Source organism: Dendrobates tinctorius, unplaced genomic scaffold, assembly GCF_039654945.1.
Source record: "Dendrobates tinctorius isolate UK_male_01 unplaced genomic scaffold, ASM3965494v1 ptg000063l, whole genome shotgun sequence".
NCBI lineage: Eukaryota > Metazoa > Chordata > Amphibia > Anura > Dendrobatidae > Dendrobates > Dendrobates tinctorius.
In genome coordinates, this window is record NW_027361731.1 from 7,569,852 (window position 1) to 7,583,845 (window position 13,994).

Consider the following 13,994-nt stretch of genomic DNA (forward strand, 5'->3'; position numbering starts at 1 on the left):
GAACTCACAGTATGGCCTGGAGCAGTGATTAAGTTGGTGTGTGGGGGATGGGAGGCCAAGCAGTGATGCCAGCAGTGTTGTTACACTGCCTTTAGGGGTGCATTATATTAGGGGCTGCAAATACTATAGAGTCTGTCTATGGGGGTGCATTATATTAACGGGAACCTGTCACCAGGTTTGGCCGATAAGAGATACAGCCATCACCTTTCAGGGCTGATATACAGCGTTCTATAATGCTGTATATCTGCTCCTAAAAGCGGCCTGTAAGAGGAGAAAAATTACCGTATATACTTGTGTATAAGCCAAGATTTTCAGTCCAATTTTTTGGGCTGAAAGTCCCCCTCTCGGCTTATACACGGGTCAAATACCTGGGGGTCAGCGGGGGTGTCAGAGATCATACTTACCCCCTCCTGGCGCAGTCTGTGCAGCCCCCCGCTTCTCCACGGTCTCCTTTCCTGCCTTCAGCGGTCACTTGGTACTGCTCATTAAACTCATGAATAAGCGCATATTCTTGAGTGTAATGAGCGGTACCACGTGACCGCTGAAGACAGGAAGGGAGACCGTGGAGAAGCGGAGCTAGAGAGACCGCGCCAGGAGGGGGTAAGTATAGCGATATTCACCTGTCCGGGGTCCATCGCTGCTCACTCACCGCTGTCTGCTGCATCCTGTGTCAGTGACGTTTAGGCAGCAGGGGGTGCAGTGACGTGGTTAGTGCACGCCGTGCCCTCTGCTAGCTGAACAAGTAACTGACACAAGAAGCAGCAGACAGTGGTAAGTGAGCAGCGATGGACCCCGGACAGGTGAATATCTCAGGTGCCAGGTCCTGAGCAAGAGAGGTGAGTATGGCATTTTTTTTGCAGCAGCATATGGGGGCATAATATATGGAGCATCTTATGGGGGCATAAACTATGGAGCAGCATATGGGGGCATAGTCTATGGAGCAGCATATGGGGGCATAAACTATGGAGCAGCATATGGGGGCATAAACTATGGAGCAGCATATGGGGGCATAGTCTATGGAGCTGCATATGGGGGCATAGTCTATGGAGCAGCATATGGGGGCATAGTCTACGGGGCAGCATATGGGGGCATAGTCTACGGGGCAGCATATGGGGGCATAGTCTATGGGGCAGCATATCAGGGCATATTCTATGGAGCAGCATATGGGGGCATATTCTATGGGGCAACATATGAGGGCATATTCTATGGGGCAGCATATGAGGGCATAATCTATGGAGCAGCATATGGGGGCATAATCTATGGAGCAGCATATGGGGGCATAATCTATGGAGCAGCATATGGGGGCATAATCTATGGAGCAGCATATGGGGGCATAATCTATGGAGCAGTATATGAGGGCATAATCTATAGAGCATCATATGGGTCATAATCTATGGAGCATTTTATAGGGGCATAATCTATGGAACATCTTACCCCACCCCACTTTCACTCACACCTGATTGTCTTTAGCTGCACATATATTCACCACCATGGGTCTGCTCCAGACGTAGTGGGCTCCATCAATTTCAAAGTACTAATTTCTAAGTACTTTGAATTAGACTTGAATTCTAGAATGCATTTGGCCACTCATGACTCCTATAGTATTGTCATCATCATCACCATCTGACCGAGATGTTCTTCTGTTCCCACAGGTATGCATTGCTGAATTTCCACCACTTTCTCATGCTCCTGAATGCCCTATGTGAACTGCACTGTATTTTATATGGTATGCATAGCTTACCCATCTTCTTGTATCCATAATTGTACTCCATCTTGTTAGCTTTGCCACACATCTAAGTGGTTTGTATAACCCCTTCCCCCTTTTATGACCTCTGCTTAACTCTGTGCATTTGGCCTGGGCAGTCACACCCCACTTTCACTCACACCTGATTGTCTTTAGCTGCACATATATTCAACACCTTGGGTCTGCTCCAGACATAGTCAGCCCCATCAATTTCAAAGTACTAATTTCTAAGTACTTTGAATTAGACTTGAATTGGACTGGAATTGACTGTAAAGGTACGGTCACACTTAGCGATGTACCAGCGATCCTGACCAGGGATATGACGCGGTCAGGATCGCTGGTACATCGCTAAGTGGTCGCTAGTGAGCTGCCACACAAGCAGATATCACTAGCGACATCGCTGGGGACGGGGGTCGCTACTTACCTGTCAGACTAGGCGATCCTGCGTCCTCCTGCCCGGCTCCACGCGTCGCTCGTCGTCACAGCAGGAAGCGCCGCATGAAGCTGACGACGAGAAACAGTCCTGGACGATCTCGCGCGATCAGCGATAACCAGCGGGGGAGCGGGTTGTAGGTAAGTATCACACACAGCGATATCGCTAGCAATATCGCTATAACGTCACAAGTTATAGCGATATTGCTAGCGATATCGCTTAGTGTGACACTACCTTTAGGTAACGGACTATAACACCACAACAATGTTTCGCCTTCTTTTTACTATCACGCCCATACTACTCTATTTCTCCCTAACTCCTGCAATCCCTCCACCCAGTAAGGAACTTGTCATTTCCCCCTCCATCCTTCCCAGCCATCTCACCTCTTCGTCACAACTGTTCCTCCACATTCAATCCTTTTTCTCCAGACCCACACGGCCACATCATGTCCTATCCTGCTCCCACCTTCTAATGCTCTGTCTACTACTCCTTATTGCTGGCGACGTATCCCCAAATCCTGGCCCTACTCAACACCTCCCTACACTCACTTCTACCACGATCCTCTACACGTCTTCGCAACCATGATAACCTCATACCCATTCATCCAACCCCCACTCCCTCAACCCCCTTACCTGGAGCCCTATGGAACGCACGCTCTGTCTGCAACAAGCTATCATTTATCCATGACCTATTTATCACCAACAAACTCTCCTTCCTCGCCATCACTGAAACCTGGCTCACTCCCTCTGACACAGCCTCTCCAGCTGCGCTTTCCTATGGCGGATTCCATCTCTCTCACACCCCTCGCCCCAGCAACAAATGTGGTGGAGGAGTTGGCTTGCTCCTGTCTGATACCTGCTCCTTTACCCAATTCCTTTGCCACCCTCCGCTACTCTTCCCTCATTCGAGGTGCACTCCGTCCGCATCTATTCCCCCTCCAACCGGCTGTCATCTACTGCCCCCCAGAACTAGCCATCTCCACCTTTCTCGACCACTTCACCACCTGGCTACTCCATTTTCTTTCTGCTGACATCCCCACCATCATCATGGGCGACTTCAACATCCCCATTGACACTTCCACCCCGGCTGCCTCTAAACTTCTATCACTCATGGCTTCCCTCGGCCTCACTCAATGGTCCTGTGCGGCCACTCACAAAGATGGTCACACGCTGGACCTTATCTTCACCCGTCTCTGTTCCCTCACTATTCTCAATAACTCACTCCTCCCCCTGTCTGACCACTACCTACTGACATTCTCCTCCATCTCCTCTCCTACTGCACAACCCCCGCTCCATAAACTCGCTCACCCTCGCAGGAATCTCAAACACCTCAATTTACAATCACTCTCCGAATCCCTTCTCCCTCTTACAGACATAGCTTCCCTTCATGACACAGATGCTGCTGCCACCTTTTATAACACCACAATAACAGCAACGCTTGATTCGGCTGCCCCCTTCACGCAGAGCAAAACTCGAACAATCACCAGGCAGCCCTGGCTCACCAGCCTGACCAAAGAACTGAGATGGGTTTCCAGGGCCGCTGAGCGGAGATGGAAGAGAACCCATTCAACTGAGCACTTCAACGCTTACAAGCAGTCCCTTGCCAGCTTTAAGTCCACGCTCTCTGCCGCAAAACAACTTACTTCGCATCTCTCATATCCTCCCTGTCTCACAACCCTAAACAACTCTTCAACACTTTTAATTCTCTACTCTCTACTCTAGTCCCACAGCACTTCCTCCCCCTCCTCTCATTTCTGCTGAAGACTTTGCCTCCTTCTTTAAGCAGAAGATCGACACGATCAGACAAAACTTTGGCCCGCAGCCCCCAATGCCCCTCTTAGCCGCTCAGCCCTGTTCTGCAAAAGCCAGCTTCTCCACCATGACAGAAGATCAGCTCTCCACCCTTCTGTCAATATCACACCTCACCACTTGTGCCCTCGACCCACTCCCATCTCACCTCATCCCTAACTTGGCCACAGTCCTCATCCCATCTCTAACACACCATTTCAACCTTTCACTTACAAATGGTGTCTTTCCCTCATCCTTCAAACATGCCTCAATCACACCCATCCTCAAAAAGCCCTCCCTTGACCAATCCTCTGTGTCTAACTATTGCCCAATATCTCTTCTCCCTTATGCCTCAAAACTACTGGAACAGCATGTATATCTTGAACGGTCCTCCCACTTCTCCTCCTGTTCCCTCTTTGACCGGTTACAATCTGGCTTCCGACCACATCACTCAACTGAAACTGCCCTAACTAAAGTCACTAACGACTTACTAACTGCCAAAAGCAAGCGACACTACTCTGTCCTCCTTCTCCTGAACTGGTCCTCTGCCTTCGACACCGTAGACCATTCCCTCCTGCTACAGACTCTCTCATCTCTTGGCATTACAGACCTGGCCCTATCCTGGATCTCATCATACCTAACAGACCAAACATTTAGTGTCTCCCTCTCACACACCACCTCCTCACCTCGCCCCCTGTCAGTCAGTGTTCCCCAAGGCTCTGTCCTAGGACCCCTACTATTCTCCATCTATACCTTCGGCTTGGGACAGCTCATAGAATCTCACGGTTTGCAGTGTCACCTCTTTGCCGATGACATGCAGATCTACCTATCTGGACTCGACCTCGCCTCCTTACTGACTGAAATCCCACAATGTCTGTCTGCTATCTCAGCCTTCTTCTCTGCTCGCTTTCTCAAACTGAACATGGACAAAACAGAATTCATCATCTTTCCCCCATCTCACTCTACCCCTCCACCAGACCTATCCATCAATGTCAACGGCTGCTCTCTTTCCCCAGTCCCGTACGCTCGGTGCCTTGGGGTGATCCTCGACTCTGCGCTCTCTTTCAAACCACATATCCAAGCCCTCATCTCCTCCTGTCGCCTCAAACTCAAAAATATTTCCCGGATCCGCTCATTCCTCAACCATGAAACCACAAAAAAACTAGTGCATGCTCTTATCTCGCGCCTCGACTACTGCAACCTCCTACTCTCTGGCCTCCCCTCCAGCACTCTGGCTCCGCTCCAGTCCATCCTACACTCTGCTGCCCGACTAATCCACCTCTCTCCCCGCTATTCCCCAGCCTCCCCCTATGCCAGGCCCTTCACTGGCTTCCTATCGCCCAGAGGCTCCAATTAAAAACCCTAACCATGACATACAAAGCCATCCACAACCTGTCTCCTCCATACATCTGTGACATGGTCTCTAGGTACCTACCCGCACGCAACCTTCTATCATCTCAAGATCTCCTTCTCTACTCCCCCCTTATCTCTTCTTCCCACAACCGCATACAAGACTTCTCCTGTGCTTCCCCATACTCTGGTACTCCCTGCCGCAACACATCAGACTCTCACCATCAATGGAAACCTTCAAGAAGAACTTGAAGACCCACCTGTTCCGACAAGCCTACAGCCTGCAATGATCCTCGGTCTAATGAACCACAGCATGACCTACTCTACCCTCTCCTACTCTATCCTCACCCATCCCTGTAGACTGTGAGCCCTCGCGGGCAGGGTCCCCTCTCCTTATGTACTTGTGTGTCCCTTGTCTTACACATGTTTACTATACTTGTCTATATTTCCCCTTTTCACATGTAAAGCACCATGGAATAAATGGCGCTATATAAATGCATAATAATAATAATCTTATGGGGCCATAACCTTTATGGAGCAGCATATGGGGCATATTATTCTATGGAGCATCTTATGGGGGCATTATTAACCTTTGTGCAGCATTATATGGGGTGTATTTTGTATAGAGCATCTTATGGGGCCCATCATGAACTGTATGAAGCATTATATGGGGCTCCTGATTCAATATGGATATTCAAAAACATTTAACCTACTGAGGTCTCATTTAATTTTACATTTATTGGTATCTAGTTTTTGAAATTTACCAGTAGCTGCTGCATTTTCCACCCTAGGCTTATACACGAGTCAATAAGTTTTCCCAGTTTTTTGTGGCAAAATTGGGGGGGGGGGTCGGCTTATACACGGGTTGGCTTATACACGAGTATATACGGTATTATACTCACCTGCGGGGTGGTCCAGGTCGAGGGGTGTCGCTCTTCTTGGTCCAGCGCCTCCCATCTTCCGATCACCGCCGTCCTCCTGCTTGCTTCATGTGGATGATGCATCACTGTGTCATCCACACAGGCTCCCTGGCATTGCGCTCTTGTGCAGGTGTACTTATCTGCCCTGTTGAGAGCAGAGCAAAGTACTGCAGTGCGCAGGTGCCAGGGCTCTTTGACCTGTGACATCCCTGGGACTGGATCGCCCCGCAAGTGAGAAAAAAAGGCCTTTTTCCTTCTCTTACAGGTCGGGTTGGGGGCCAATATACAGCATTATAGAATGCTGTATATCAGATCTGAAAGGTGATGGCCATAACCAATATAGGCCAAAACTGGTGACAGGTTCCCTTTAAGGGCTGCATTATACTATAGAGGCTGCCTATGGGGGTGCATCATATTAGGGGCTGGAATCTGCTATAGAGTCTGCCTATTGGGGGTGCATTTTATTAAGGGCTGCAGTACACTATAGTGGCTGCCTATAAGGGCTGCATTATACTATAGAGTCTGCCTATGGGGTACATTACACTGTAGAGTCTGCCTATGGGGAGTGCATTATACTATATGGAGGCCTATGGGGAAAGCATTATACTACAGTTAGGTCCATATATATTTGGACAGAGACAACATTTTTCTCATTTTGGTTCTAGACATTACCACAATGAATTTTAAACAAAACAATTCAGATGCAGTTGAAGTTCAGACTTTCAGCTTTCATTTGAGGTTATCCACATTAAAATTGGATAAAGGGTTTAGGAGTTTCAGCTCCTTAACATGTGCCACCCTGTTTTTAAAGGGACCAAAAGTAATTGGACAGATTAAATAATTGTAAATAAAATGTTCATTTCTAGTACTTGATTGAAAACCCTTTGTTGGCAATGACAGCCTGAAGTCTTGGACTCATGGACATCACCAGACGCTGTGTTTCCTCCTTTTTGATGCTCTGCCAGGCCTTCACTGCGGTGGTTTTCAGTTGCTGTTTGTTTGTGGGCCTCTCTGTCTGAAGTTTAGTCTTTAACAAGTGAAATGCATGCTCAATTGGGTTGAGATCAGGTGACTGACTTGGCCATTCGAGAATATTCCACTTCTTTGCTTTAATAAACTCCTGGGTTGCTTTGGCTTTATGTTTTGGGTCATTGTCCATCTGTAGTATGAAACGACGACCAATCAGTTTGGCTGCATTTGGCTGGATCTGAGCACACAGTGTGGCTGTGAATACCTCAGAATTCATTCAGCTGCTTCTGTCCTGTGTCACATCAATAAACAGTAGTGGCCCCGTGCCACTGGCAGCCATGCATGCCCAAGCCATCACACTGCCTCCGCCGTGTTTTACAGATGATGTGGTATGCTTTGGATCATGAGCTGTACCACGCCTTCTCCATACTTTTCTCTTTCCATCACTCAGGTAGAGGTTGATCTTGGTTTCATCTGTCCAAAGAATGTTCTCCCAGAGCTGTGCTGGCTTTTTTAGATGTTTTTTAGCAAAGTCCAGTCTAGCCTTTTTATTCTTGATGCTTATGAGTGGCTCGCACCGTGCAGTGATCCCTCTGTATTTACTTTCTTGCAGTCTTCTCTTTATGGTAGATTTGGATATTGATACGCCTATCTCCTGGAGAGTGTTGGTCACTTGGTTGGCTGTTGTGAAGGGGTTTCTCTTCACCATATGGGCAGCACGGTGGCTCAGTGGTATGGGCAGCACGGTGGCTCAGTGGTTAGGACAAAATCTGCAAGGAGTTTGTATGTTCTCCCCGTGTTTGCATGGGTTTCCTCCGGGCACTCTGGTTTCCTCCCACACTCCAAAGACATACTGATAGGGAATATAGATTGTGAGCCCCATCGGGGACAGTGATGAAAATGTGTGCAAACTGTAAAGCGCTGCGGAATATGTTAGCGCTATATAAAAATAAAGATTATTATTAAAATAAAGATTATTACCATGGAAATTATTCTGCGATCATCCACCACTGTTGTCTTCCGTGGGTGCACAGGTCTTTTTGCATTGATGAGTTCACCAGTGCTTTCTTTCTTTCACAGGATGTACCAAACTGTAGATTTTGCCACTCCTAATGTCGTAGCAATTTCTCGGATGGGTTTTTTCTGTTTTTGCAGCTTAAGGATGGCTTGTTTCACCTGCATGGAGAGCTCCTTTGACCGCATGTTTCCTTCACAGCAAAACCTTCCAAATGCAAGCTTCACACCTGATATCAACTCCAGGCCTTTTATATGCTTAATTGAGAATGACATAACGAAGGGATTGCCCACACCTGTCCACGAAATGGCCATGGAGTCAATTGTCCAATTACTTTTGGTCCCTTTAAAACCAGGGGGGCACATGTTAAGGAGCTGAAACTCCTAAACCCTTTATCCAATTTTAATGTGGATACCCTCAAATGAAAGCTGAAAGTCTGAACTTCAACTGCATCTGAATTGTTTTGTTTAAAATTCATTGTGGTAATGTCTAGAACCAAAATTAGAAAAATGTCTCTGTCCAAATATATATGGACCTAATTGTATATTGAGGATTGTCTGGTGCATTATTCTTTATGGAGGCTATCTAGGGGGCCATCATACAGAGTGGAGATTACATTGTTGGAGCTATCAAACAGTTTGGGGATACTAAGAGGTCAGCAAATATACAGTGAGGGGGCATTAGACTGTGTATAGTGGAGCTGTACGGGGGAAGACTGATTTCTAGGGCACTTGCACCCAGCATTACTATATTTTAGAGGGTTGCTTTAGAATTTAGAGGTCACACAGCATGTGCAGTAATAGGGACACAAACAGCAGCAGCAGCAGCAGCAGCAGCAGCAGCAGCACAGTATTGGGGTATCAGCAGGATGAGGAGGTTTTGGACGTTGGGAATAGATGGTGACGGGGCTGGAATATGAGATGTGAAATGTGTCTGTGCTGTATTCTCTGCAGACGAGTCCTGGCTGGAAGAAGTTGTCATATCGGTCTGGGCCAAATGGAAAAGACGGGAAAAGTGAACGACTCCATCAGAAAGAACGTCATCGGTAAGTCATTATCGGTAACTGTGATCTCTTATATGTTCCATAGGACTGGTATCTACCACTGACCATATGGCGGTAACATCAATATTGGTCTTTATATAGAGATTATTTTCAGTAACAGCGCGGCCATCTTAGAGGTTCTCCGACATCCACTATTACGGGGCGCCACCCAGTTGTTATCAAGGTCACCTGGTTAGGGGCCACTCAGAAGCTTCACCCCCGAACCAAAACCCTAGCTACACCTCTGCTGTTACGTCACTGTTCACACCACACAGAGACCCCAAAAGAGTCTCAGTGCTGAAGGAGTTAATGTCCCCTGCACCCAGTAAGAGGAATCTTCAGCGCTTACCTCCACCCGCTGAGCCGCACTCCACTTAGAGAATAATGGGGCCTCCAGCACCGACCTCCACCCGCAAAGCCGCACTCCACAGAGAATAATGGAGCCTTCGGCACCGACCTCCACCCGCAGAGCCGCACTCCACATAGAGAATAATGGAGCCTCCAGCACCGACCTCCACCCGCAGAGCCGCACTCCACATAGAGAATAATGGAGCCTCCAGCACCGACCTCCACCCGCAGAGCCGCACTCCACATAGAGAATAATGGAGCCTCCAGCACCGACCTCCACCCGCAGAGCCACACTCCACATAGAGAATAATGGAGCCTCCAGCACCGACCTCCACCCGCAGAGCCGCACTCCACATAGAGAATAATGGAGCCTCCGGCACCGACCTCCACCCGCAGAGCCGCACTCCACATAGAGAATAATGGAGCCTCCGGCACCTACCTCCACCCGCAGAGCCGCACTCCACATAGAGAATAATGGAGCCTCCAGCACCGACCTCCACCCGCAGAGCCGCACTCCACATAGAGAATAATGGGGCCTCCAGCACCGACCTCCACCCGCAAAGCCTCACTCCACAGAGAATAATGGAGCCTTCGGCACCGACCTCCACCCGCAGAGCCGCACTCCACATAGAGAATAATGGAGCCTCCAGCACCGACCTCCACCCGCAGAGCGGCACTCCACATAGAGAATAATGGAGCCTCCAGCACCGACCTCCAACCGCAGAGCCGCACTCCACATAGATTATAATGGAGCCTCCAGCACCGACCTCCACCCGCAGAGCCACACTCCACATAGAGAATAATGGAGCCTCCAGCACCGACCTCCACCCGCAGAGCCACACTCCACATAGAGAATAATGGAGCCTCCAGCACCGACCTCCACCCGCAGAGCCGCACTCCACATAGAGAATAATGGAGCCTCCAGCACCGACCTCCACCCGCAGAGCCGCACTCCACATAGAGAATAATGGGGTCTCCAGCACCGACCTCCACCCGCAGAGCCGTACTCCACATAGAGAATAAGGGAGCCTCCAGCACCTACCTCCACCCGCAGAGCCGCACTCCACAGAGAATAATGGAGCCTCCAGCACCTACCTCCACCCGCAGAGCCGCACTCCACATAGAGAATAATGGAGCCTCCAGCACCGACCTCCACCCGCAGAGCCACACTCCACATAGAGAATAATGGAGCCTCCAGCACCGACCTCCACCCGCAGAGCCACACTCCACACAGAGAATAATGGAGCCTCCAGCACCGACCTCCACCCGCAGAGCCGCACTCCACATAGAGAATAATGGAGTCTCCAGCACCGACCTCCACCCGCAGAGCCGCACTCCACATAGAGAATAATGGAGCCTCCAGCACCGACCTCCACCCGCAGAGCCGCACTCCACATAGAGAATAAAGGAGCCTCCGGCACCGACCTCCACCCGCAGAGCCGTACTCCACATAGAGAATAAGGGAGCCTCCAGCACCTACCTCCACTCGCAGAGCCACACTCCACATAGAGAATAATGGAGCCTCCGGTACCGACCTCCACCCGCCGAGCAGCACTCCACATAGAGAATAATGGAGCCTCCGGCAGCCGCAGAGCCGCACTCCACATAGAGAATAATGGAGCCTCCGGCACCGACCTCCACCCGCAGAGCCGCACTCCACATAGGGAATAATGGAGCCTCCGGCACCGACCTCCACCCGCAGAGCCGCACTCCACATAGAGAATAATGGAGCCTCCGGCACCGACCTCCACCCGCAGAGCCGCACTCCACATAGAGAATAATGGAGCCTCCAGCACCGACCTCCACCCGCAGAGCCACACTCCACATAGAGAATAATGGAGCCTCCGGCACCGACCTCCACCCGCAGAGCCGCACTCCACATAGAGAATAATGGAGCCTCCGGCACCGACCTCCACCCACAGAGCCGCACTCCACATAGAGAATAATGGAGCCTCCAGCACCAACCTCCACCCGCAGAGCCGCACTCCACATAGAGAATAATGGAGCCTCCGGCACCGACCTCCACCCGCAGAGCCGCACTCCACATAGAGAATAATGGAGCCTCCAGCACCGACCTCCACCCGCAGAGCCGCACTCCACATAGAGAATAATGGAGCCTCCAGCACCGACCTCCACCCGCAGAGCCACACTCCACATAGAGAATAATGGAGCCTCCGGCACCGACCTCCACCCACAGAGCCGCACTCCACATAGAGAATAATGGAGCCTCCAGCACCGACCTCCACCCGCAGAGCCACACTCCACATAGAGAATAATGGAGCCTCCAGCACCGACCTCCACCCGCAGAGCCGCACTCCACATAGAGAATAATGGAGCCTCCGGCACCGACCTCCACCCACAGAGCCGCACTCCACATAGAGAATAATGGAGCCTCCAGCACCGACCTCCACCCGCAGAGCCGCACTCCACATAGAGAATAATGGAGCCTCCGGCACCGACCTCCACCCGCAGAGCCGCACTCCACATAGAGAATAATGGAGCCTCCAGCACCGACCTCCACCCACAGAGCCGCACTCCACATAGAGAATAATGGAGCCTCCAGCACCGACCTCCACCCGCAGAGCCACACTCCACATAGAGAATAATGAAGCCTCCGGCACCGACCTCCACCCGCAGAGCCACACTCCACATAGAGAATAATGAAGCCTCCGGCACCGACCTCCACCCGCAGAGCCACACTCCACATAGAGAATAATGGAGCCTCCAGCATCGACCTCCACCCGCAGAGCCACACTCCACATAGAGAATAATGAAGCCTCCGGCACCGACCTCCACCCGCAGAGCCGCACTCCACATAGAGAATAATGGAGCCTCCAGCACCGACCTCCACCCACAGAGCCGCACTCCACATAGAGAATAATGGAGCCTCCAGCACCGACCTCCACCCGCAGAGCCGCACTACACATAGAGAATAATGGAGCCTCCAGCACCGACCTCCACCCGCAGAGCCGCACTACACATAGAGAATAATGGAGCCTCCAGCACCGACCTCCACCCGCAGACCGCACTCCACATAGAGAATAATGGAGCCTCCAGCACCGACCTCCACCCGCAGAGCCGCACTCCACATATATGGTTGCTCTGTGTGCACAGGACCTGTGATGAGGTCCTGGAGGGGAGGAGTCAGGAGTCACATGATCAGGGCCCTCAGTGTGTGCAGGACTCTGCTGTGCTGTATTCAGCTTTTCTGCTGGAGTTGCTCCTTTACGAACAGGGAACGTTGCAAACAGTAGAACAATTTCCCCCATTAAGTGATTGGATCCTTCCAGATCTGGGAAAGATCTTAGTGATATTACAGGCGGGAGATTCCAAGAGTGCTGGATTCAGGGGTGATCCTGGTGCTGAATGAGCCGTGCGGCCTCCATCTTGGAGAGCGGCCACAACCCCAGACGATGCAGCGGCCGGAGCAATGTTAGTGATGGAGAGAATTTCTGCGAGCAGCAGATTAATGAAGAATGTTTTACCGGAACCTCCTGGGGCATCAATGAAAACCCGTCTCCCATCTCCACAGGTTGTAGTTATTATAGGGAGCAGGGGTAGAAGATGAGGTGGAACGTGAGTGAGGGTCGCCTCCTGCAATGTCCCAGGGTGGAGCATCTTCCATCAGACCACGCAGACATCTCTACATTTCTGCTTTCTCAGACAAGATGAGGTGCAGAGGGGACATTAAGGAGAAAAAAATTAACTTTTGTGAATTTACCAAATGGCTGCAATAAAACAAAGAGGGAAAAATGTTGCGGGGTCTGAATCCTTTCCGTATCCCCTGTATTCCATGGTTTCCCTTCATAGGAGCCTAAGGACTGACAGTGTGACGTGCGCCTGTAAAGACCACCACCCGCTACGGCCTTACATTGGGGTCGGCTTGTTTCCTGGTGTCGGATATCTCCATAATCTATACGTCTTACACGCTGAGAGGTAGACGTTACTATCTACCATCTGCACTCCCTCCTGGCTCTTCATCTTTCTCTCCTTTTTTCCTTTCCCTCTCCCTTTTTCCATATAATATGGCACAACTGAAAACGTTCTCATTGACTGTCAGAGGACTTAATGTTCCAGAGAAAAGAGCTCCAGTGTTTTATCAGATGCAGAAACTACACGGACATTTTCTCTCTCTTCAGGAGACCCTCTTTAGGGGCGATCATACACCTCAGTTACTAGCAGATATTATTCATCTTGGAGCCACAGTACAAATGCTGTCTCGAGGTCTAAGGCTACTTTCACACTTGCTTTGTTTTGCAGCGCATTTTTCCCGCAAAAAAAAAGCATGGAAGAAACGCATACAAATGCTGCGTTTTTTTCAAGCATTTTTACGAGCATGCATGAAAAAAACGCAGCGTTTTTATGCGTTTGTATGTGTTTTTAGTA

General features: G+C 50.3%; 1 protein-coding gene across 2 annotated transcripts in view; it reads right to left on the reverse strand.

Moving 5' to 3' along the window:
* The window catches only part of LOC141094206 (uncharacterized), a 302,483-nt gene extending 289,879 nt beyond the window's left edge, over nt 1-12,604 (reverse strand). For both annotated transcript variants that reach the window (XM_073579991.1, XM_073579990.1), the window contains exon 1: nt 12,509-12,604. In XM_073579991.1, coding sequence (XP_073436092.1) covers nt 12,509-12,535 — 27 coding nt within the window. In that variant the 5' untranslated portion in view covers nt 12,536-12,604. The remainder of the gene's footprint in view (nt 1-12,508) is intronic.
* Nucleotides 12,605-13,994: the final 1,390 nt, after the last annotated feature.